Source organism: Coccinella septempunctata, chromosome 2 (genome assembly GCF_907165205.1).
Source record: "Coccinella septempunctata chromosome 2, icCocSept1.1, whole genome shotgun sequence".
NCBI classification, from domain to species: Eukaryota; Metazoa; Arthropoda; class Insecta; order Coleoptera; family Coccinellidae; genus Coccinella; species Coccinella septempunctata.
In genome coordinates, this window is record NC_058190.1 from 54,019,624 (window position 1) to 54,046,311 (window position 26,688).

General features: G+C 43.2%; 1 protein-coding gene across 1 annotated transcript in view; it reads right to left on the reverse strand.

The window, feature by feature from the left end:
- LOC123307190 overlaps window positions 1–26,688 on the reverse strand; it is a 102,531-nt gene that overhangs the window by 25,757 nt on the left and 50,086 nt on the right. Inside the window, exons 7-19 of the mRNA XM_044889408.1 lie at window positions 26,010–26,289; window positions 23,800–24,289; window positions 23,316–23,739; window positions 22,887–23,255; window positions 22,303–22,544; window positions 22,013–22,241; window positions 21,691–21,960; window positions 21,459–21,633; window positions 20,606–21,402; window positions 20,361–20,444; window positions 17,931–18,158; window positions 9,893–10,008; window positions 377–9,830 (exon numbers count right to left, since the gene is read on the reverse strand). Coding sequence (XP_044745343.1) covers window positions 377–9,830; window positions 9,893–10,008; window positions 17,931–18,158; window positions 20,361–20,444; window positions 20,606–21,402; window positions 21,459–21,633; window positions 21,691–21,960; window positions 22,013–22,241; window positions 22,303–22,544; window positions 22,887–23,255; window positions 23,316–23,739; window positions 23,800–24,289; window positions 26,010–26,289 — 13,158 coding nt within the window. The remainder of the gene's footprint in view (window positions 1–376; window positions 9,831–9,892; window positions 10,009–17,930; window positions 18,159–20,360; window positions 20,445–20,605; window positions 21,403–21,458; window positions 21,634–21,690; window positions 21,961–22,012; window positions 22,242–22,302; window positions 22,545–22,886; window positions 23,256–23,315; window positions 23,740–23,799; window positions 24,290–26,009; window positions 26,290–26,688) is intronic.

Sequence of the window (26,688 nt, forward strand, 5' to 3'; positions counted from 1 at the left end):
TAGTAGTGAGAGGAAGGACTAATTGAGGTCAGTATGGTAACTGCAGAACTGACTTAAAGCAATATATTCCTAGAAATCCTTCATGATGAATTCGTTAATACTGGATGTTCTGTTCTCTATGTCGGAGCGTTTTTGCCCACTTCATGCTTCGAATCGTGGGGTTTTACTGAGTACTAAAAACGTTCAGAACAAAAAGGAGGATCTGCACTATCTCGATAAACTCTTCGCTACTTTCTAACTTTTTTGTTTCATCGCGGATGCATCATCGTTTATCGCAAATCAGCGGCGCATTCTTTTAAGCAAAACTCAAGCCACAATACACCTTAAAGCCTCGCAAACTCGGAACAGAAGCGTACAAGTAAAACGGTAAACTCACCCTTTGTTCAGCAGGTAATATCAAACCCTTTTCCAGCGCCTTCGTGAAGTCCACCTGTTTGCTTTCATTCTTGTCCAGTATCCTGCCTTCCTGCGCGTCCACCAAGCCGTTCTCTATAGCTGCAGAGAGCGGAACTATAGCGCCACTTTCGGGATCTTTAACAACGGTACTGGTCGGATCGACCAGATTGTGCCTTATCGCCTCCGCCAGAGATATACGTTTTCTGTCTATTATCGGCACGTGGACGAAGGGATCGGTGAAGCCTCCAGTTGTGGGGTTGTAAAGGGAGTAAATCACGGATTCTACGAGACTGAAGCCTCTTCTCGGTGTCATGAGCAGACCGTTATCCATGGCGCTGGGAAGCGAGTACAGTTTAGAGGTGGAAGTATCGAGAACGTTCCCTTTCTCCGAGTCGATCAGACCCTTTCGGAAGCCCTCGGGCAGTCTGATCAGTTTCTTTTTGAGCGTGTCCTTGATGACGGCGGAATCAGGGTCGATATAACCGAGAGTTATCGAATCTTTCAAACTCATCACCTGGTTGGATTGCGGATCCGTGAATTTACCGGTGTTCACGTCCAAATTACCCAACTCGATCGCGTGTCTGAATTCTAACGGTTCTTGTAGGTAGATTACGATAGTTTCGGAATAAATGACGACGCGAGATTTAAGAACGGTGGTCTGAGCTTCGAACACGAGCGTCTTGGTCACGTCTAAGGTTTTATCGGATATGGCGTCGCTCACCGTCTTGAACACGCCCGATTGAACGTCTTTGGTGACGGCTATCTGAGGATCCAACAGTTCGAAATTCATCGCTTCTTCCAGGGTACATTCTCGAGGTTGCGTCGGCGTCTTACCGAGATCCGAAATCGACTGTTTGATCTCCAGCGGTTTCTCCAGGGTCACCAAGAGACCCTTATCGAACGCCGCGTCGTAGTTGTACGTCAGTTTCGATTTAGAGTCTAAAACGCGACCTTTCAACACGTCTATCTTACCCTCTTGTATGGCGCTGGGTACGGATTTGGTACAGTTGTTGTCTATCAGAGCGGTCGTGTACGGATCTATGAGGTTGCGGTTGAAAGCGTCTATCAGATCGTAAAATTCCCCGTTTTTCAGGGGATCCGCGAATTTTCCGGAATCCGGACGGTAAAAACCACACAGGATCGCTTCTTCCATAGTCACAGGCCTGTCGATCGGTACTATCAAACCCTTCTTTTTGGCGTCCGACAGATTCAAGGCGTTTTCGTTGGGGAACACGTATTTGTTGTTTTCGTCGTCTATTATATTAGTTTCTATGGCTTCGGGTAACCGAACATACTTATTCTCCAGGCTGTTTTTAACGATGGAATTCAGAGGATTTATGAACTCGTTGTTGCAAGCTTCCTTGAGGTTGACTTTACGTCCCGAAACCGGATGGCGGAAAACGTTATCTACCGGATCGTAGAAACCCATCTGTATGGCTTCGTACAACCCGAAGTTGCCGTTCTCGATGTCCAAGATCAAACCTTCTTCTAAGGCCTGCGATAACCTGATCTGTCTATCCGTTACGGGATCGTTGAAGGTACCACTTCTCTTATCCACGACTCCCAGTTTACAAGCGTCGGACAAATTCAACAGTCTATTCTGCTTCCTATCGAAATAACAGGGCAACAGAGGGGATATTATGCATTTTCTGATGGCCTCGTGAAGCGTGATCTTTCTGTCGTTGCTAGGATCTATGATTTTCCCGGTACTCTCGTCGTATAAGCCTTGATGTATGGCCCGCTGTATCGAGACGGCCGCTTTGCTATCTATCAATATGCCCAACTCGAAGGCTTTCGGTAGGGTGTACTCCGAACCTTCGCTGGTCGAGAAATCTTTGACGAGCGCCAGGTTACCGTCGACGTAATTCTTGTGGATGGCGTCGATGAGGGAAAGTTTCCTCCATACGCCGGCTCTGGTGTCCTTCACGCTTATCGACTCCGCGTCTATTAGGTTGATCTCGATGGCTTCCATCAAGGTCAGGTAGTTTCCGGTGTGGGGATCTAAGAACAGTCCGGATTTTTCGTCGTATATCCCCTTGAATATAGCCTCGCTCAGAGGTACGGGCGGGGTTACTTCTATCAACAGTCCACGTTCGAAGGCCTCGTTGAAGTCTACCGTCTCGTTTCTGGAACTTATCACGACGCCATCGCTGGTGTCTATGTAACCGTCCACTATAGCTTGATCGAAGGTGACCAGTTCTTCGTCTATGGTGACTAGAGTCGAGGAAGTATCTACGTAGCCTCTGTTGAAAGCGCTTTCGGGTTTCAGACGCTCCTTACTTCTAGGATCGATGAATTTACCAGTAGACGGATCGTAGAACCCTTTGAAAACAGCCTCGGGTAGAGTTATCTGACTGCTGTAAGGTACGATCAACCCGCGATCCTGCGCTTCGTAAAGATTCGACTCTGTGTTTGTAACTGGGTCGATCGCTTGACCTTTGATAGGATCGATCAACCTCAGGGTTATAGCGTCGTTTAAAGTTATTATATCGCCCGATCTCGGGTCTTTTATGGTGAGCACGCTAGGGTTCACCACGCCACCTTCGATGGCCTCGACCAAAGTGACTTTGGCGTTATCGACAACGAATTTTCCGGTCTGCGGATCGTAGACCTTCTGAGCCAGAGTTTCTTGGAGGGACCAGGGTAACACAGTGCTCAAGATGTACCCTTTCAGGTAAGCCTGATCTAAGGACAATAATGGATTTGTGAGTACTCCTTTGGTAGGGTCGATAAGGTTCGTTTGGAAAGCCTCTTTAACCTCAACTATACGCTTCCTTCTATCGTCCTTTATCCTTGTACTAGCCGGGTCGATCAATTTATCTTCTATGGCTTGAAGGAGCGTTATTTCATCGCCAGTGATGGGATTCAAGATTTGTCCGTTGCGTGGTCCGTAGTAATTCATGAGGATGATCTGAAGAAGACTGAAAACTATGGGTTTGGTCTGTATCAAGTTCAATTGTACCGCTTGGTTGAGAGGCATTAACTTGTTGTTCTTGTTATCTTTGAATCTTCCATCTTCGATCAAGTTAATTTTGAGCGCTTCGTTCAAAGGTACGAACGTGTCTGCTTTAACATCTTTAACCTCGCTGATTCTTCCGTCGATTATCTGCCTTTCTATAGCTTCGGCAACCGGGAGTAACTGTTTCGTGAGAGGATCTTTGATTTTGCCACTTTCCTCGTCATACAGTCCTTTATGGACGACTGCTTGGAGGGAAATAGGTCTAGGTAAGGCCAGGACGAAGCCCCGGTGAAAGGCTTCGGGGAAATTCATCGTCTTCTGGGTGGCGGTATTGATCACCAGTCCCCTTCTCGGGTCCACTATGGATCTATCCACGGCTTCGTAGTAAGGTACCAGTTGCATGTTCTTGGGATCTCTGATGGTCACCGATTTCGGGTCGACGATGTTAGAAGTCAAGGCTTTGATCAGAGGTACGCTCTCGTTGCTGTCGTGCAATTTGACCTCGACGTTAACTGGATCGAACTCGTCAGTTTTGGCTATCTCCTCGAGGCTTATCGGTTGGTATTTCGTTTTGGGTTTGTCGTCGACGTGGATGATCCAACGAAGCTTGACAGCCTCGAAGAAGGGAACCCGTTTTCCAGTTTTTGGATCGACCATATGGCCTGTGTTTTTATCGATTAAGGGTCTTCGTAGGGCTTCTTGAAGCGTGATGTATTGGTGAGGTTTCCTCGTGGAATCCTTGACTAATATAGAATCGGGATCGAATAGGTCCAGGTCGTAAATTAAGGTCTCGAACGTGATGTGGGCTCCGTTCAGATCAGTGAAGTGTCTTGATCTCGTGTCGTAATAGCCCAATTCGGCCAAGTATTGGGGCGTTATGCTGCGTGAAATGGTTAGGGTGAACCTGACGGGTTCGTCTAACAAGTTCACTTTATTCTTGGAGATAACTTGTATTTTGTGATTGGGGGTGAGTAGGTTATCATCGATTCCTTCTTGGACGTCGTAATTCAATTCGTCGCCTTGGAAAATGATCTTACATTTCCTGGGGGTTATCTGCTTGGATTCGATTGCTTCTCTAATCGTTGTCTCTGGAGCTATAACCTCTATGTTGGCAAATTCCACTTTTGGTTTTTCCTCGACGTTCACCCTCTCAATGATCTCTTCGATCTTAGCCCGATCCGGTTCGTCAGTAGCTTCAGTTTCTTGGTGTGCAGGCAGTTTGCCGGTTATCGTTATTTCGACTTTGGAAGAATGAGGTGTCGTTTCGGTGGAAGAGGCGGTTGTTATAACCCTAGATTCCGTTGTAGTCACCGTCACCGTTTTGGTCTCCGAGACTTTTTCCTTCTTGCTGGATAACTTCTTGATTCCTTCAACGGCAGATGCTCCGGCCAAACCTACAGCCACCAAAGGTAATGCTACGCCTCCCAAGACGGCGATAAGACCGATCTTCGTCGCTTCCTTGAAATTAACCTTGTTGCCGGATTTATTGTCGACGATCTGTCCGCTCTTGGGATCTATAAGACCTTCTTCCATTGCCTTCTCGATCGTCACCGGTTTTTGCGACTCCACATCGTAAATTATCGAATTGGGATCTATGATTTCTTTTTGGACGGCTTCCTCGAATGTTAGTTTTACGTTAGGATCGCTTGGATCCTTGAAAGAATCCGTTTTTTCGTCGTATATTTGGGTGAAAGCCTCGGCTATGTTCAATTCAGCCGTTTCGGATTGATTTCTTTGTACTTCGTCAGTTACAGGTGTTGCTGAAAGGGTTCCTATCTTCAACGCGTCCTTGATAGGAACTTTTTCTCCCGTTTTAGGATCGAGGAAAGTTCCTGATTTCATGTCTACTAAGCCCTTGTTCAGAGCCTCCGAGAAGGATAGGGTCTTGTCCTTGATTACTGTCGTATTTTCTACCTCGTCTTCTTTCACTATAACTCCTCTGAGTCTGGCCTCTTCCACTGATATTATTTCAAGCGTCTCGAGGTTTTGGACTTCGTTTATGTTCAAGAGCGCATAACCGGCCTGCAGCTCGATGGTTCTAGTCGTCACTCTATGGATAGTATTGTTCGTTTCCGTTATGGTGGTTATCGGTTGGGAACTGTCGAAGTTTACGAAATCCGCTGGATCTTTCATGGTTAATAATCCAGATTCCAGGGCTTCGGATACGGGGATAGTTTCTCCAGTTTTCGAATTTTTGAAAGTACCGTTGTTTTCGTCTATCAGATGGTTCTCTAGGGCGTCGTCGATATTTACACACTCTGGGTCCGTTGGGAAAGGTAGACTCATTATGAAATTGTCTTGGATCGCGTCTTTCAACGGGATCTTCTCATTGGTGAGGGGATGCTTGATCTCCTTCTTTTCCGTGTCGACCAGGCCTCTTTTTAAAGCTACGGGGAATGTCATACCGGCCGGTGGAATGTTTTCGGGACTCTTAGCAATGGACGTATCGAATATATCTTCTTTCACAGCCTGCTGAAGATCCAACTCGCCCTTGGCGGTCTTGACCGTGGATCTATCGTCGTCTATAACTCCACGCTCTAGAGCCTTTCCGAGCGTAATCTTCTCTCCGCCAGTTTCAGTCATTTTACTTAAGGGATCTACGATATCACAGATAATGGCCTCGCTGATGGTCAGACAAGTACCGGTTTCAGGGTGGACGACTCTCTGACTGTCCGGGTCCAACAGGCCCTGTTTGACCAATTCCGGTATCGAGAGGCTTCGATTCAACGGGAAGAGGAGTTCGTTGGAGCCGTCCGGGTCTAAGATACCCCTCTGTATCGCGTCGCCGATGGTCAACTGGTCGCCGCGTTGCGGATCTATGATCTTACCCTTGTTGGGATCGATGTTTTCGGATTCGATCGCCTCCTGCAAGGTTAGATCCTCCCCTTTCGGAGACGTGAAGGTGTCTTTGTCGTTCAATATGGACGCGGTTTCCTCGTCGATGATGCCTCTCTTTTGAGCGTCGTCCGGAGATACCAGTTTCCTCCTGAGTTTTTGCAGAACCACGCGTTTGGCCTCGCGTTCCGGACTGAGAGATTTGGCGCGACCGATCTTGACTTGGTACGTTGGTTCGGTGGTGATCCGAGCTCTGGTTTTGTCCGCTTCGGACATTTCTTCGTCGCTGTCAAATCGGATGGTCGTGGTACTCAGAATTTTTGGTTTGGAGGTTCCTTCAACGACCGATTCCGGTAGTAATTCGGAAGTCATTTCTTTGAGTTTTTCGGGCGTTACCAAACCTTTGTTTAAGGCTTCTTCGCTGGTGTACGTGACTCCGGTCTTGGGATCTTTGATGTAAACGGTCGAAGTGGTCGATAAGGTGCTAGACAGGGTGGAGGAAGATTTGGTCAAGGTTATAGAGTGGTCGGTATCGATTATGGCTCCGTTGGGATCCTTCTTTATCTCCTCCAATTTCTCAGGCGTTATCAATTTCCTCTTCAAGGCTTCGTTCTCGTCGTAAGTGATACCTGTGGTGGCATCTGTGATCTGGATGTTGACGTCGGAAGGCGCGTTCTTAGTCTCCATCATGTCCGATAACTGTTTCTGCGTTACCAAACCTTTTTGTAGCGCGTCTTCAGCTGTATAAACTGCGCCAGTGGTTGGGTCTGTGATGTGGATCACTGTTGAGTTTATTACCCTCTGAGGATAGACTATTGTTGTGTGTGATGTTGTGGTTGATTTGGCTTCCCTGAGTTCTATAGGCGAGGTGTTTGCGTCTTCGATGAAAGCTCGACTCTGTAACTTATTGAAGGTAGTTTCGTCGATAATTCCTTCCTTCAAAGCTTGCTCCATAGGGATCTCTCGTCCCGTTTTAGGATCGGAGATCATTGCTTTAACGATTTTCGTAGCGGCGTATGGAACGGCTGCTATGGCGATCGCTCCGAGTTTCAAAGCGTCCGCCAGTGGGATTTTACGACCGGCCGAGTCACGATAACGTTTCTCTTGGTCGATTATACCCCTTCGTCTGGCCTCTACCATCGATATTTTCTCCCCCGTGGTGAGATCTTCGATGTTTACGTTTTCGGGTGGCACTTCACCCTTCTCGATGGCTTCGAGTAGTTCATCTTCGGTAATATCGATCTGCATCTCCGTTTCGAAAGTTTTCACGGACGAAGGGGAAGAAATTTCGATTTTATCCGGTTTACCCTGGATCTTAGTCACTTGGATCGTTCTCTGGTTGGACGGGACGGTCACGACGGCCGTCTCTAACAAGACGTAACTTTTACCGATCGCTTCCTCCATGGTTATCGGTCTGTTATCGACGTAGTAACGACCCGTACCGTCCAGGATCTTCTTCTCTAAACTCCTGGCCAGACTGATCTTCCTCTTCGTGTTGGGTTCAACCACGACCGCGGAATTCGGATCGATGATCTTGAGCTCTACGCATTCCTGGAAACTGGCCTGCCTGTCGGTGCCGGGGATCACGAACATCCCGGTGACCGGATCGAACAACTTCCTGTTTATGGCGTCGGCCAGCGTCCATCCCTCTTTTGGCAGTTCGTAAACGTGCCTTTCCAAGGCGCTGGTTAGTTTTTGGGACGCCGCGAAGTCTTTGGTTTGGTTTTTCGCGTTGGAATCTCTCGCGGACACCGCGTTATCTGGTATGGAATGTGACGAAGTTATGTTGACGAAAACCTTTTCGGAACTGTCGGAATCGGGCGCCAGAAGACCGTCGCTTATGGCCTGAACGATTGGAATGGCTTCGTTATTTACCGGATTTATGAAAATCTGATTCTCGTTGTCGATGAGGCCCTGTCTGAGGGCCTCGGTGTAGGTGAACTGTTGGTGTTCGATGTTTTTCTTGGTGACCGTCACGTAACGCTGGACTAACCTTAGGGTTATCTTGGTGGAAACGGTGAGATTCAACAGACTATTGAGCATGGCGGCGCCTTCCGGCGTTATCAGATGCTGAGCGATAGCCTCGTTCAAATAGACCACTTTACCCTGTTGCACGTCGACCAGATTACCGTTCTTCGGGTCGATGTAACCGCGAAACACGGCGTCTAACACCGACAACTCGCGACCACCCTCGTAAATCCCTATACCCCTAGTGAGCATCTCGTAAACTTCGGGTTTTACGGACCCCGACCCCACCCCCTCGGAAAACGGTACCAATTTCCCCGTCTTCGGATTGACCAGCAGACTACCCCCGTTCTTCTTGCTGACGAAACCCTTGTTGCTCGCCGCGTTGAAGCTTATATGATCCGACTTGTCCGGCGGTTGAAAACCGTCGACGTCGAATATCGATTTTTTCACGACCGCGATGATGTAACCCCTGTGCACCGCCTCCTTGATCGAGATGTTCTCGTTGGTTACCGAGTTGCGGAAATGACCGTCGGGGGTTATGATGCCCTCGCGTAAGGCGTCGCCGAGTGTCACCAGGTCGTTGGTGCGAAAGTCCAGGATGCACCTGATCTGATCCACGTCCAAGACGCCCCTGGACACGGCTTCCAGGATGGAAAGTTTGGTCTGGTGCAGAGGGGACAGGATTTTACCGGTCTCGTCCACGAGATTATCGTCCACGAGTTCGGATAACGTCTTCGGTTTGACGATGAGTTGACGACGTTTCGCCTCTATAAAAGGGAGTTTCTCGTGGTGTAGAATGTATTTCCCGAGCTTCGGATTGATCAAGCCCTTCTCGATGGCCTCTAAGACGGTCACCTTGGTGTCGCGTACCGGATCCACGATCTCCCTGACGTCGCCGTCGACCACGTTCGTCTTGACGGCCGCGTCGATTTGGTATTTGTTGCCCGTGTTACGATCCACGATCCAACCCGTTTTTTCGTCGACCAGACCCTGATTGACCGCGTCGGAAAGGGACACCGCTCCGGTCTGCAGTTTGACCTCGGTGTGTTGCAGCAGATAGCCCCTCCTGTAGGCCTCCCGCAGATCGATAACCTCCCCGGTTTCGACGGTGTAGGTACCGGCGTTCACGTCCACCCTACCCTCGTCGATAGCCTGGTTTATGGTGGAGGAATTTACCTTTAGTCTCTTCTCCGACGGATCCAGGAAACCCTGTTCCGCCTCGTATATCTGTCGCTGGATGGCTTCCAACAGGGTCAGTTCCCTGTCTTCTTCCACTATGCCGCACGGGTTCTGAAGCCTCGAGGCTATGACCGGATCTATGAGCCCCCTGCCGGCCGCTTCGTCGATGCTTATCTGCGTCCCGTCGGCCGTCAACAATCTGCCGGTTCTGACGTCCAGGATTCTGGATATGATGGCTTCGCGCACGGTCATTATCTCGTTCGTGTGCGGGTTTATGATGCCCTGCACCTCCGATATGCCGTCCACTAGGATGTAGTCGTTGATCTTGTGGTGTCGTTTGAGGGAGGCGTTCGTGGTCCATTTTTGGGGCTCTTGGATTATCTGAGTTCTCGTCGTGTATTTGTCTGGAGGTCTGCCGTTGGTTATTTCGTCTCTCTCGTCTTTTCCGTGGTTTTGGGTTGTGCCGTTTTCTGTCGTCCTCGTCTTGACGTACCTTGGGGAAAATCGGCGGTGATATTAGAGGTTGGTAATGTTGAAAAGGGTGATTTAACTTACTGTTGGCTGTAGTGAGTTGTGGTTGTGTACGTAGATGTTAGCTCACTAGCGCTGCTCATGTGAAATTCTGATCTGAAGGTTCTGAATTGTTGCGGTTGCATCTGCTCAACCAGTCTCTGAAAAAGAACATTTGTTTCAAGAGAAATCATTGGTGTATGGAGATAAGTATTAAGGCTAGATGATTGTTTGAATCATGTGAAACTCACTGAAGAGCGATTTTTCTGAGTAAATAGAGTGTTTGCTGAGGACAAAGTCAGGCATGTCAGAGTTATAAACGGGTTGACTTTCATCCTGCATACTTCCGGGATTAACGAATACCATCTTGACTTTTCGTTGTTTTTATTTTCATCCTTTTAGCGGCAATTATTCGAATAAACAAACCGTAATCCGATAAGAATTTATCAAAGTGATAAACACGACGAATGATCTCATTGCACAGGTTGAAGTTCGAACCAACCAAAATCGAAATTTTGAAACACCTATTTGATTGAAAAGCAGTAAACATCGAAACTAAAAAACTCCGAAAAACGAAGGGAAGTTTGTTAACTTAATTTATTCGAATTCAACGTAATCAATTCATGAACCGTCATCTTTAAGAGGTCAGAAACGTCGACAACAAGTTGTCCTTACACAATATCGGAAGATAAATTGCATAAAACTGCTTTAATTTATGCGTTTTCAATCGAAATACCCTTCGAATCAAATTGCTGGGACTGAATGCGAAACAAGAAGCAATTTAATTTCGTACTTCACGAAGTTCAAACTGAAGATTACCTTTTCTATTGTTTGCTACCGATTGACCCAAATCCGTACACGCAATACGTGCGTTGGATATTGACGAACAAAACTCATCTCCATAGAGATGGCATCCAGTGAAAAAATTGTGGTTACAACCAATCAGGCTCAAACGCGAGTGCATTGTCATTATTTTCAAACGTTTAATTTTCGAATTTTGGTCTAGAAACGATTGGATTGTGTTCATTGATAAGGAAATCATGATCGAAATCAATTATAGCTATAAACACTCCAATTTTCAAAGGAAAACAAAGACGTGTAATTTTGAAGGTATTCAGAGAGTTATTAAAGTGTTTAAATGCGCTAGTAAAGTGCGTTAAATGGCAAAATCAACTGGATATTCGATAAAATACTGAATGGAACTGAACACTCAGCGAGTAGTTAAAATGTACCGATACGAAATTTTGTTTTTTGTTTTGTTTGAATGAAAACAGCTTTATATTTGAGCCATAAGGATATTAAAACCGATGAAAATCTTATGATTTTGTTAATTATGAGACGAAACATGACATGAAACGGATACAATAGAGCAGAGTTAGAAATTAAATTAGAGGTTTTAAATACGACTAAAAATAAAACGGCTTCGGATATTTAAAGACTGTATATTTGTTAATCATTCCTTGGGAATTATCGATGTTTTCTAAACAGACGCGTAACGTGGATATCCAGACGATACAATCAGTTACAATCGGATATAGTTAAGACATTCGATTACTGAACTTCTCGAGAATGTAAAACAGAGAAATCGTAAGTAAGAGTAATTTTAATCTCGAAGATTATTTGGAAAATTTCAGACTCGAGATAACAAAAGGGGCTGAGTTCCCCTGAAGATTTCTGCCGGTTTTGTGGTCGAAACGTCGGGTAAAATATCGAATTTCTCTGAAAATTTTCGAACTGATTTTCAGCCAGTGAAATCAGTAGATATGAATAAGAAGAAACGTTCGAATATCCTCAAAAACGAGAAAAGGATTTTCAATACGTAATACTTGAGAATTGAGATTTTAAGGCTTAATAAAGGGCACACAAGTTTCCAAATAATATTATTTCGAAAAGAAAATCATTTGGCAATTGGATTGAGAAATCAAACCCAGAAAAACCGCAATATCCCGACCCCAACCTACCCCTCGTCGATCAGCTGTTTGCCGCACCCGTCAAAAAAAAAATTGTACGAACCCAAGGCACGTCCTCCAGCTCGTGCTCGAAATCGTAATCCGTATCATCCATGTCGGCACACACACACTCTAAATTCGTCTTTTATTTCACGACACAAACCTATCACAATCTATAAAGGCACAAATCTGAGTGTCGACCGTAAAAAAAATATTCGACGTCATGCCAGTCCGCCCGTATGGTCCTTCGCGTGTGCTAGATCCGCAGCCGGCGCGTTCTGTCTGATTCGGCGCTGTCTCCCGATCGCGGACTGATCGAAACTGAACGGAAAAGTCCGTGAAAATTACGATATTTACCTACGACGCGACGGCGGCGCGCGATGACAGATCGACCGAGAAATTTGTCAATATTTATAAAAATAAAAAAATTGACGATAAAAGAGGGACGAGCGCGGCTGTGCCAATGAAAATAGAGCCCGTTTGTGTCATCGGCGTCGTCTACCGGATGCTGCTGCTATTCCGTTCAAGTTCAAGATGTTCGACGGATTGCGGAATGGATTTTCGCCGGAGATTTTTCGAGGTCGAGGAGTTTGAACGACGTTTTTGAAGGTCCCCAGATAACGGATTCATTTCGATCAGTAAAAAGAAACATCTTTTCTACACTTGTGAGTTTCGACCTATTCATTTCGTTGTTATCTACTTGTTAGTTTCTTTTATTATTTGCGAAAAAGTGAATTTTTCCAGCACTGATACAGGAAAGGGTTTTGCCTTCAAGCGTGCTGTGTATAGAGTCATTCGGGGCAACTGTGCGCACTTTTGCCTTTCAAGCCATACCCTGTTTCAAATGTTGAAGCTAGGAAAATTAAAACATATTCATAAGATAGAGAATTTTCTAATCTATAAGAAAACATCAAAAAGCAAACAAACAAAAACGTTTTCTTTCCGCAAAAAAGAATTTAATAGAGAAAGTCGGAGTGCGTTCACATGCCCCGTATTGCGGGTAAGTGTGCGCACCCTCACGGGGTAAGTGAACGAAGTGCTTAGTGAACCACACAATCAAAACAAATTACAAAATAATGTCATCAAAATGTTACAATATTAAAGAAATGCTGTTTATTGTCAATACAGAAGCGCCTCTTTACAAGCACTGCATTATTGTTCGTGCCACAATTCTTGGTGAACACAACACTTGATACATTCCCCTGTTGGTGGCTCTTCATATTTTTCTGAACAAATATGATAATATTGTTCGAGTCTTAACCAAGAAAATCAACAATGTCATAATTTATTCCTCAGTGAGCTAATGCCCATATAATGAATCTATGCGCACACTTAACCGCGCACACTTTCCCCAGTAAGCCAAAATTTGAATTGACGTTCTTATAGAGTTGAGCAGCTAAGAGAACCTAAAATTTTTTATTATATATTTAGATTAATATGCCCATGATCGAATGAAATATTGTTTAACATTGAGGGACTCGGAACTCGGACCTGGCAGCATGTGCAGAGAGCTAAAAATTAACAAGAAAACTAGTGAATTTGATTGATTGCAAATAAAAAGTTAAAGAAACGTGGCACGGCGCATTCCTATGAAAAACTAATATGGCGATTCTGCTCCCTTGCTTCACCCAAATGAACCCCTCTTTCATACATTGCATAGTCAAGATATACGCACTGCGCACACTTACCCACTGCGCTCAGTTACCCCGAATGACTCTATACATTGAATTTTCACTCATTTATTCTGCAATTTCGAAGGTAAATCTGATGCACTGATTGTTTTCGAAAAATAAAGAAATTACTTCAATTCTTTCTGCCAATTAATGAACTATAATATTTTTGATTCAATTGTAAAATTAAATATGCTGAACTCTGAATTAAGGTATCATTAACCTCATATTCCCTATTCAAAATGAAAGAGTTTGGGTTGTAACACTAAGGGTTGAAGTGGTGCAGATTTGTATTTGATTCTAGAAGTTTTCTGCCTTGAATCTAAAATCGTCTTGTTCGAGCGTTTCTATAGAGGGTGAGTCGTTGACTCGTACAAATATTTTAACAGTAGATTCTTGAGATGAAAAGGAACACTTTTTTCCTCTACCATTTTTTTCCGAATCGGCTCGGTTGAAAAGATACAGGCTGTTGAAAAACCATGAAAAATGTTATTTTTAGTTCTATCTCACGGACGGTTTTATCGAATGAAATGAATTTCAGAATATAGTTTTTCATTTATTCCATGAATCTTTTACGAGCACAAGATTATCACCCACGTCTTTCAGTTTTCTTATTATGACCATGAAGTACCATGAAACTGCCAAAAATTTGAAGGAACCAAGTATTGCAACTAAGTTGGATGCTATCTATGGAATATTTGAACATTTTGTAAAATTTAAGTATTCTTTATATTTCCTCGTATAATGCCTCGTTATCGAGTAATTTGATGATGTTTAAAAGATCCACAGAGGTGTAATGTCACAGGTGTAGCTAGTTATTCCAAAGATAATTTTGTTTTTTATGGGTAGCACAGTTCATTATAAAAACTGAAAATGGCTATATCTTTTCATCAGAGTCGAAACGGAAAAAATGGCATAGTAAAAAAGTGTTTCATTTGACATCGAGAATCTACTGTTAAAATATTGGTACGAGTCAAATACTCGTTCTGTGTCACTCGCTGTTTTCAATGGCCCACTCTGTATACAAACGAACTGAAACAAACACGATGACGATGATAAATTTTTTTCGTTCTATATCGGCCCAAATGGCCTCGGCGGCCAAGGTTGTATGGCACGTATAAGTGCCCCTATGAAAATAAGTATCGTCCACTTCCATATCTTTCGATTCTGACGACAGAAATTCATTATTCATGGTTCAACAGCGCTATCAAGCATGAGCATCAGCTTCATTCGAAGTATATTAAGGCTCAATTATCTCTCCAGACACAAAACAGTCACACGTTGTCGTCAGAGCGGCTTTGCTGTTAATCTTGTCAGACCAAAACCTGGCAATTCTGCTCCTGTTGAAGGTTCAATCTAATCTGAGCCTTCACAACTAATTCCTCATGGAAAATCCTGCTCTTTAGGCTAAGTTCATCATCAAGATTTCGGGTCACATTTTTCTTCCACCTTGTTCATACTGACGCAAACTTTCTCCTAACCGTCATACCCTAAAACCTTGAAGACCGTCATCACAACTCACCCAAACCTAACCTTAATCCACGCAGAAATATATGGGCGAAAAAAAAATTTCAACACCACCGGTCGAATTCGGCGAATCCTCCAATCCTTGCGACGTCGATTTTAAAATTCCAACCGCCCATCGTCTTCCTTGGGCGACCACGCGACCTCGAGCCTTACACCAATGGGTCAAGTTTGTTTGGTTCGGTTTCCAGCAAGTGTATCGCATGGCGCAATCGAACAATCATGTTTCATTCATTTTTCAAGCAAGGCGGTCGTAATTTACTTTTATATAGGAGTGACGTAAACCGCTTCAATTCGAGGAGAGAATATGATTGAATAATATCAGCGTTTGAGCACCTCGGAATAAGGAGTCTATTTTAAGGAATGACAGGCGGTAGTGCGATACCACGGGTCGAGTTCATCGTAAATTTATCAATGATTTTTCGCGGCTTGAGATTGTTCGACGATGACCGAACTGCCAAGTTATGAGAACATCGCAGGTGTTTGAAATGAAAATGTGGCGAATTGTTCTTTGGTAAAAACAGCTGCTTCATCTAACGAACGACATCTTGAAAAAAATGTATCCGCTGTTTACGTTGTTCAACTGGTTGCCAAATTTGAAGCTACTGATTCAGTCGGAAACAAAAAGAAGCTGCATGAAAAAGACGAAGCGAGGGACGTGGTTATCTTAGGTCATGTAGCAATGGATCTGACCTTTAGTACCAGGAAATTTGGCATAACGCCATTTATCTCTCCTGCAAGTATTGGAGAATGCAGAAGACCATCAAACGATCATTGTCCAACAAGATGGCGCAACACCCCTTTTAGTTCAAACACAGCCTTCTAAAGGAATAGGCTATAGACGGCTGTGGTTCAATCAGTGCGTCAGTTTTTAGATGAAAATTCTCGTCAAGCCTGTATTGGAAGGAGACATATTGAGTGGCCACCCAGATCACTTGATCTGGTTCCACTGGACATTTTTCTATGGGGTCACCGGATATCCAAGATTCACGCTACCCAGCCTGAGTCACTGGATGATTTGCGAACTAGGATCATTGATGGATGGCGTTCAACATCAATGGATAAAATGAAAAGAATAACAAGAGGATCCAAACTAAACCCTTCGCAAAATATTAAACTGAACAAGACCCAGCATCAGTAGAAAAAAAGAGTAATTATTTTCTGTTGGAGCTTGAAAATGGAAGAGGGGTTCGTAGGTACAATACCAAATTCCATTGAAACACGCTTGAGTAATGCCTGAAACTGGGCAAATTCGTATCTCAATATAGCATGTACGAATAAACTAGTTTATTAATTGAGAAATTCGAATTTGTTCACATCTGTAACGTCGTCGCAACATTAATAATAAAGGCCACACTCATATTTCCAAGTAGAAATAATTATACTGAATTAGCTAACAACAGTCCATTACATGCTCGTAACAACAATTCAGATTGGATAACAGGCTGCACTTTGCGGTGTATTTGAAATTGAAATATCCCTCCAGTACCTACATACTTACGTACGTTAAAAATAGTTATTTATCGCATTCAATTACAATTTCTGGTATATTGTTCTGAAAACCGATAAAAACAACCCGTCTCCGCATATAAGGCAGTAGCAAGTGGGATTCTGTGGTCGAATAACCTACGACATCACCCACGCCATCATCTGAATGAGACCTCGCCTGATTTAGAAAGGAACGTAGTCAGAATGCATCGAACGTTCTTTATTTAGAATAAAATCGATAGTTAACACTTCGCTCGAGTGGCAATAATAAGGCAATTAGAAAAAAAACGACATGTCACTCACGAAATTAGCCATGAGTAAGTTATACATCATAAAATGATCACAGGTATGAGTTTCCGAATAGAATCAAAAACCGTCTCCTTGAAACAACAATAATGAGAAAAATTGATGATAGAGTTGGAATTATGAGAATTCCAAAGTTATGTTGTACGAGTATTCATGAGCGATCCTCGGAATTTGCCAGAAAAGGTCATTTAAGTGACATCATAGCCCAAATGGGACGTATGAAATGAAAACAAACACTGCGTCATTCTGAAGAGTTATCATCTCCTGGAAACATACAGTTGAACCGACGTAACTGCAGAAAATATCAAAATAATCGAGTACAAAGTGTAAACCATGGTTTCGCATATTTGAAATTCTGCAAAAATCATCACAGATCGGAAAGTGATGCACAATCCGAAGAAGCAACTCTTCTAGTAATAATTCTGAGAACTACAGCGATCTCGAAGCAACCGTTCGGTCTTGACGAATTTTTAACTGACCCCATCTTTTTGGAAATTTTTCGAAGGTCACCTTTCGAGTAGTTTATCTCTCAATAAAAGTAGCCCTAGATAGAAATGTGATACATATTCTCGAAGAGCAACTCTTCTAGTAATAAATCTGAGAATTTAATCCATCTCGGCGCAACCGTTCGGTCTTGACGAATTTTTAACTGAACCCAGCTTTTTCAGGATTTTCCAAGGTCAGCTTTCGAGTAGTTTATCTCTCAATAAAAGTAACCGTAGATGGAAATGTGATAGATACTCTGAAAAATCAACTCTTCTAGTAATAAATCTGAGAATATCATCCATCTCGGCGCAACCCTTCGGTCTTGACGAATTTTTAACTGAACCCAACTTTTTCAGGATTTTCCAAGGCCAGCTTTCGAGTCGTTTATCTGTCAATAAAAGTAACCGTAGATGGAATTGTGATACATATTCTGAAAGAGCAACTCTTCTTGTGATAAATCTGAGAATTTCACCCATCTCGGCGAAACCGTTCGGTCTTGACGAATTTTTAACTGACCCCATCTTTAGGGGTTAACTTTTGAGTCGCGTATCTTCCAGGAAAATCATCGTAGATCTAAATGTGATGAAGTGTTGTTTTTCTAACGATTCTGAGGCGAGCTAGTGAAACTAAAACTAAATAAGACAGCGATAAGAAACTCACCAACGTGACAATATCACCGGGACACCTGGCCGCTATCTCTTTCATCCTCCCGTAAAGTTGATCGACCAAGTACTGGTACCTCGCGTTCAGCTCGTCCAACTCCTGGGCGATCTGGTCCGCTCCGCCGACAGCCTTGGATTTCTGATTCCTGAAGACGTCGTTGACGTCCAACGAGGGCTGGTCTTCCAGGAGACCCTCCCGGAACTTCTGCAGTCCCTTGCTCCATATCTAGTGTTACGGTTAGAGAGAGGTTAGGGGTCAATTGTTAGTTCAGTAAGTGCCTTTGTAAGATCGATTATAAAACGTGAAAGCCTCGTGGGAGTCCCCTTCCGCGGAAGGGGGAAAATACCTCGAAACTTATGTGTGGAAAAGATTAATTTCGATGAATTCGATAAATATACAAGGGTGTTTTCGTGTTGTTGTGCCAAAAATTAGTCGACCTTAACCAGGAGTGGAAATCTACATGTGTGTTTTCTACAGATAAGTTTCGGAGGTGGGGTGGGCGAGATAATTTCAATTCGAATTATATCTGCACTAAAAGAAAGAGAACAGTTTCAAAATTCAAATTCTTCAAGTTGGAAATGAGAGGAGACAGATATCAGAACAAAGGCACCAAGGAGATAAGCGATGGAAACGTAAAGACCCATACACCAAGGAAGGAAAAATATGAGCGGAAAAAAAGAATCATTTGAAGAAAATAAAGAAAAGAATAAAAAAAATGATAAATGTGAAAAAAAAAATGATATGCTATGATTGAAATTAAGTGAATTTTATTCATCAATCATTATTTATTTCGAATTCTCCATATAACAGAATAAACAAATGCAGAAAATATTTAGAGCTCACTATTATTATTATTATTATTAATAAATAAAAAGAGTAGAGGTTTTCACCCATAAACTCAAAATTACAAAGTGAAAAAAAATATATTTGGTCTTAATACACGGTGTTTCACCATAAACTCGACAAATATATTATAACATAGTGGTGTATATGATATCAGGAAAAATATTTTTGCCTTATCATACGCAGGGTGTATTAACAGTGCTCGATAACTCTTCTAGGAGAATAATTCCAACTTTTTCGGAGTCGACTAAAATTTTTTTTGACTTTATAGGGTGTTCCGATAATACCATGCTTTTTCAACAGAGATTGCAAAGTTTTACATCATATTCTACATCTACATGAAATTCTGATTTCAAAATACCCCAATTATCATAATTATATATGTGTTTTGACATATGTCACTTTTTCCAACAAATTTCACACATATCCATAGATAATGAAAATTGGGGTATTTATAAATTAGAATTCTATGTAGATTCAGAATATGCTGTGAAAATTCCGAAAAAGCCGGGTGGTAACGGATCATCCTGTAAACTCAAAAATAATTTGAGCTTATGCTCTAATTAGAGTCGGTTTCGCCAAAATTTGAATCATTTTCGTAGTTCAAATTTCAAAGAGTTATCGACCGATCGTGCATTATTGTCTCACCCTGTATATGGTATATGGAGAAAATTTTTCTTCCACTATCATCTTCATGACTATACATGGTGTTTCAAAAGTGAGGCTTATCTTTGACAGAAAGTAACAAAATTTGCCTATATAAAAAATCAAGATGGCGGAAATACAACCCCTAGAATTTCGACAAAATTTCATTAAATTTCAAGCAGGGACCTGTGAGAGGCGACAACGACATCGGAAAAACGAAACAAAACATAAACATATGGCTGGACAATGAATGGTGCAGTGCATCCGAGTCTATCTGATTAGTTGCATCAGTTCACTTAAAAAAATGCGATTTGAGGTGAAAACAGAGTAGAAAATTCAGACGAATTCAATTTTTCTGTACTTATGTCCTGAGTCTTTAAGTACTATAGAAATCAGCCTTTTCATAAATTCGTTGAAGTTATTGAATGATGAGAAAAATTCAGAAATCTTATTTTTTTTCCCGTTGCTTTGCTAAAATCGTATATAAATCGTGTATAGATGATTTTCTGCGAAATGCTTTATTTTATTAGAAAAAGCTTCACCTGCAAATAAACCCTGCATATGTTTATTCAGTATATGGTGAAAAATTCTGTAAATATACTGAGAGTGAAAAATTTCAAGACAAAAAAAATTTGAAGAAAAAAGCTTTGTTGATCCAATAGCCAACGCATATGTGAATTTTTCAGAAGAATTTCAAATGATTCGGAAAATATCCCTCAAAAACCATCACCACAAGAGCAGGAACAATTTTATACAGAGCAGCGGAAGGAGTAGTTCAAATGAACCACTACTAGATAGGTCTAGGAGGATAGCAGAGATGGAGGTTTCAAGCCGATAAAGTAATAAGAACACATCCACTCTACCATTCACACAAATCTAACCTAAACTCATCTCAAAAAATATACTCAATAAATTAAAGATACCGAAATTGTTATTTACCTTTCCTTCTCTGATATATCTACCACCGTTAACGTTAACTTGTTCGATTATCGGTGCTCTTTCTACAACGCTGTTGAGTAAGTTCTGAAACAAGATTATTCATGGTACATGTGCAGTTTACATCTTGTTGTGCAGTTAAAATGTTTGTTACTCTTTATTTTCGTTAGTGTTTTTTATCACAACTTAATTTTTATTTCATTCATTTATTTATGTTGTTCAGTTCAGTAATAAGGGTATCAAGTTACCTTGGTCGATTCCAAATTGTCCTTGGCCCGCTCCTTGAGAGGCTGCAGATTTTCCAGTCTCCCGTACTGCTCATCCAGCCAGGAATCCTCACCGGCCTTAGCAGTCTTGTAGTTCTTCAACAGATTGTAGGCCTGTTCGCAGCCCCTCAAACGATCGGCGAGCTGGGTGCAGACGTTGCCCCATCTACTGTTCAGTTTCTGCACCTCCTTGTCCAGCCTCTCGACGTCCGCGTGCGGACCCCTCTGGTTCGGCCTGGACTTCTCCGTCAACCTCTTGGTGTTGTCGAAATCGTCGTTTAGCTGATCCATCGCGATCTGCTGCTGCCCGACTGCGGACTGGAGCTTCAATAGGTCGTCGTGAACGCCCTCCAGACCCTTGGCGGTGCCGGGCAGTTCCTCGAACATGGCCAGCTTGGTCTCGAACTCGGATATGACCAGGGAGGAGTCTTCCATGCCGACCAGGACGATCTCTATGCATTTCAAACGTTCGATGTACAGGTTGCTGGTGTTCCAGATGTACTTCCACTTGTCGAGCACCTTCTCGAGGTCTTTCTTGTGCTGCGGCGTCTTCAGGGTGATGCTTCGGAAGGTATCTTTGCACTGTTCGATCTCCGGTTCGACGTTCTGCAACCTGGACTCGAATTCCTTGTGTTCCAACACCAGATGTTGTAACGTGTCTAGGTCTCTGGGTAGGGGGGAGAGTACCCTTTGATTGATGATCCTCTCGAATTCGTCCAGGGATATCTGGAGGGATGCTATCTGGTTGTTGAAGACCCTGGTCTGGTTTTTGCTCTCCTCTGAAACATTAATTTTAGGAAACATCGAACTATATTGAATTGAAAAAATTATTCACCTTCGGCTCTGGCCCTCTTTTCAAACTCATCGAACAGCCTGTTGACTTCGTCCATCTCCCTTCTCAATCTTCGTAACTGAGGATCGGATGGATCTCCTTCGGCCATCAGCTTGTCGGCGTCTTCGTTCAACGCTTTCCTTATGGCGTTTCTCTGTTCTGCTCCAATCGCGATGAACTGGAAATGAAAGGGAAATGAGTAAAATTTTAAACAGTTGATGTAATTTCGACTAACCTGTGGTAGGTCCCAACCCTTGACGACCTTGATGGTAGCGAAAATCATGTTCTGTCGCATCCTCAACTGTTTCTTCTGCCACAAGGAGATGGATCTATCGTACTGTCTCCTGAGACGATCTGCAGCATCCAATGCTTCTTTGTCCGGAGGAGGAATGACGAAGCAGACACCTGGTACTTGACACTCGACCCCTTTATCGTTGTGCACTCTCCATTTCAGTCGACCGGAATTGTCCAAGAGGGTGCACTCTTTGTTCTTTTCAATTGCAAACTGAAAAAAAAAGGATTAATTTCCCAACACTTTTATGTCACACGTGACTTACATTGTTTTGTTTGTAATTGCAGATGGCGGTAACGGTTAGAGGCCTCGTGACCGGTTGCCTTCTCTGTTTCAAAGGCACTATTTCTTGAGCCCTGGCCGTCAAGGCTTGAACTTGGTCGCCGAAAGTGTTCAGCTCGTCCCTCAGGGCTTGCATTCCCTGAAGCAGTCGCTCTCCGGCGTCTAAGCTGAAGTCTCCCTGACTGAACTCGGTGTTCATGATCTCGTCTTTTCTGAAATTCCGAGAAACGTTAGGTTTCGAACCGATCTGTCGATTTTGCAGGTACCACTCACTCTTTCAGCCATTCCTCGGCCGTGGAAACATCTTGGAAGAATTGCTGGTACTGCCTCGTGTTCTGGAGGTGCGTCTCCAGGCAATGGGTGAGCTGTAGGAGCCACGCCCATTGCGCTTGCATCCCCGCCATGTAGGCTTCTATCGCCTTGGATCCCGGATGATTCTGGAGGACCAGAATCTCGCCCCTTTCTTGGACGGCGCTCAGTTGAATTTCTCGTTTTTCGAACTCGCTCATCAGACGCTGTAAGGAAGCGAGATGTGAAAATCTGAGTTGAACAAACAGAAATTTCGCGATTTTTGGGATGTCTTGTCTCTCAGTACACTAAACCAGAGAGGTATAGCTAGAACTTCCATAGAAAAGATTTCCATCGCTATAGTCAACCCATAAGCCTAGAAGAAGTGGAGAACAGCACACAAAGCTAAAAACCTTGTTTATTACCTTATAACCAGATCCGTACAAGTCCTTTTTGAGCATAAATAAAAACATCGTAATCAGTATACGAAACTAAAGATATCAAACAAACTGAAACATCGTGAAACAACATAAAGGACGAACGAAGAAACAAATAGTGTTCAAGCTCACCTCGAAATGTTTCTCGATCGAATTCACGTTCATCTTAGTGTCGCTCCAATCCCTGGTGATCTCCTCTTCTTCCTTCTCGTTGAGCCATTGCAACTCCTTGGTGGCGGACTGGATGAAGTCGAGCAGCGTTTCTAGATCGTTCATTCTGCCGGTGGAGAACGACAACAGTTCCGCGTAGATCTTCTGCAGCTGTCCCAGATGCTGATTGTACAGCGTCAGTTCCTCCCCTGCGAAATAGGACCTCGCCTTCACGCAAGACTCCACTTTGGAGTGGAACTGATCTATCTGTCTGTGTTCTTTCTGGTGGAGGTCGCGTTCGGTCTGGACGGACGGGAGGTCGTTTCCGTAGTCGGCCTTTTTCAGTTGTTTCTGGAAGAGTAAGAAGTGCGTATAAGGATGAGCAATGGATGGTGGACGTATAAAACTCACCAGTTTCTTCTTGCACCACTCGATGTGCTCCTGTAGGGTAACGAAGTGCGGGTTCGTGTCCACGTTCCTGGTCTCCTGAACGGTGCGCACGTGCTTGGTGATGGTCCTCTCCTCCACGGGAAAGCTGAGATTGGCCAGCGGTTGCAGTATCTTGTTGTGCAACAGACGCCTGATGTTCACCCATTTCTCGTGCAGCTTGTTGACGCGTTTGTCCAGATCGCCGGCCTGGGAGTAACGCCCGTTTCGCAGCGTGTTCACGTCCGTCTTCAGGGACTGGATGTTCTGTTCGGTGATGGCGAGGTCCTGGTCCAGCTGATCGGCGATCTTCTTCGCCTCAAGGGGATGCAGCCGTTCGATCCTACGCGACTCGACGTCGATGCTGTGCTCGATCGAGTCCAGGGCCGAGTCGGTCTGTTTTATTTCTCTGCAAAAAAAATATTGTTCGATGAATCAACCTGGCATCTTCCTAAATCAGTCTATTCACCTGTGTACTTTCTCAGCAAGCCTCTGCAGCTTCTCCAACCTCTTGATCTCCTCCATGATGAACCTATCCCTGTCTTGATAGGCGACCATCAGCTTCTGCCAGCTCCTGTCGATGCTGTCTATCCTCAGCTCCGGCTCGACGTCCACCTCCCCGATCGACTTGAAGTACTTCTCCAGGTCCCTGTACATCTGACTGAGGTAGTTCTTGTCCCTCTGTCTGGGCGGAATCTCGTCGGTCCTGAACCTGTTGGATTCGGTGGCCAGCTTCTTCATCTCGATCAGGGTGGCGGGGAACGACCTGTCCTGCATCAGGCTGTACTTCTCCCTTATCCATATGTGGAGGGAGGAGGCCAGTTCTCGGTATTCTTGCACCCTCTGTTGGGCCAGCGAGTCGAACAGGGGGTGTATGGCCGGCGGTTCGGGGAAGACCTCGTGCAGGGAGGATATGTAGGTGATGAGTGACTTCTCATCCGGTTCATGAGTGTCAACATCTGGAAGGAAGGGTTGGAATTGGAATTTGTGTTGCGAAAGAATGAAAGTCCTAGTATATTGCATGAAATCACGAACTGAGTATAAACTACTTGTTGATTTTCAATGGTTTTGATTGAAATTTATACTCAGACTCCAACAGAAAAACTGTCAAGGCTTTTTCGAATCTACCAAAAAAGCTACCAATGAATCATGAATCGAATATGTACTAAGAGTTATGGAAATTCTTCACAGGTAATTTACTTTTTCATTATACCTGCTAATAATCACTGAAATGGTAATAGCAATAGCTATTCGAATCGTCGTCAATAGACAGTTTAATAACATATTCAACACCTGCTACGTAGAAGAGAGATTGAGACGAATACCTAATTTTATGAGTCATTTATTGTCCTTAAACGATTCGATCATTATTTCTGTACACAATGGCCTACTGTTCTTTTAACGACACAAGGAAAATAATCAGTGGGGTCGATTCTGCAGGAATCCAACTAAGCAATATACAGGGTGGGGAAATTGCGTCGTCTACTGAGGAGATCTCGAAAACGACGATTTCGAAAAGTTCTCATAACTTTTTTGTCTTTGAAGTTACCGATCTGAAACTTGAACCTTCTACAGGCACTTTTTTACGAAGAATCCACCCACAAGCTCAAAATATTTTTTCACTAGGCGAACTTCCAATTTTTTTAATGCAAACTTGTATTGAATTTGTTAATTTTGAATTGGAAAAAACCCTTAGTCAGTAGATTCTTCGTGCTTAAGAAGGTTCGAGTTTCAGATCTGTAACTTCAGAGACAAAAAAGTTACGAGATCTTTTCGAAATCGTCAAAATCTCAATTTTTGTTTATAACTCAAAATCTAGAAATGATAGGCCGGTTTTGTTTGCAGATTTGAATTAGTCAGGAAAGAGGAGCTCGAGAATGTATTATCCGTTTCCTTCTAGCTGCTATAGTTCTTGAAATCGCCTCAGTAGACAACGAATTTTGCCCACCCTGTACTTAATGGTCTCTGGATTGTTGCGTTGTTGTTCGCCGATAAAAATAAAAGTTAGTCTTGATCTATTTTCAGATCGAAAATTATACAGTCTTCACCAGGAAAACCTTACGTGTTCTTTTCAGATAAGTAACAGTTATTGTTACAGTTGTTTGCTCTCAGATCCATGGAGGTGTAAATAAAACAGATTTGCATACATTGTACATGCAAATGGTAAACACCCTAGCCATGAATATTTCTTGCACGAGTTAAATGTTGAGCAGTTTGAAAGATAACATCTGAATGATCCCAACGGCTGCATGAAGTACAGAACGCCCTAGATATTTACAGAAAGAGTGCATGACTTATCCAGGATGTCTCGAAATTAATGAAAAAAAATTTAGTCAAACATTCTCGAACAAAAATAGGATATCCTCTTTTTGATTTTTGCTGAAAGTCCCCTGATTTTCTACCATAAAAATATTCTTTTCTTTCCATCTAAGAATCCAGTCATAAAAATCACAATGACATGTGTTTTATGATATGCGAAAGTGTTTGTGATTTTCCCATGACACTCTATATTCTTTAGAAAAATCTAAAAATGCACCTTGATTGATTCATGAGGGTATACCAACTCCATGTTCCATAATATAAAAATCAAAGAAGTATAAGATAATCGGGGATGAACCTAGCTCCCAAAACGACCATCACAATTTTTTTTAGGCTAGATCTGTTTCATCTCTCACTCACCTTCTGGATCGAGCAGCCTGGTGACGCCGTACTCTTTCTCGACGACGTAGAAGGCCGTCTCCATACGTTCCCTGGCCCTCTGGTTCTTGACCGTCCTCCAGTCGATGAGGTCCGGTCTGTTCCTGTGCACGATGGCGCTGAACGCCATGCCGTCCCTCCAGGACTTGGAGAAGTCGGTTATGTGGACGCCGGGGTATTTGTGGACGGTGCGTTTGGCCCACCTGAGGAGGTAGTCCTTGGCCGAAACGTTGGGTTCTTGACCGACGACTATGTCGGATATCTGCAAGAAAAACGGAAACCGTAAAAATCAAGTCGTCGAGTTGTATATGGTAGTTTGTGTTCACTTTGAGCAAACTACAGTTCTTTTTTCGATTTTATCTTGGAATGACCGGATGCGCCAAAGATTAAGGTGATATTTGTGGCTGAATTTTTTCTTCCTTGAAGATAAAAAGGCCAGTTTAATCAAATTATCGTATTTGTGAATTTCTTATAAAAGGGATTATGTTTTATTTTTATTTTTTCTCTCGTAGGAATTACTTGTGGATATTGATAAGCAAATATACTTTGTGGATGCTCATCTTACCGATAGAAACTTATAGATTTTTCATAGATGTGAAACGCTGAGTGAGCATTAGCAAGAGATCTTTAAAAATGCAATTTTCCATTTGGTATACTCCGA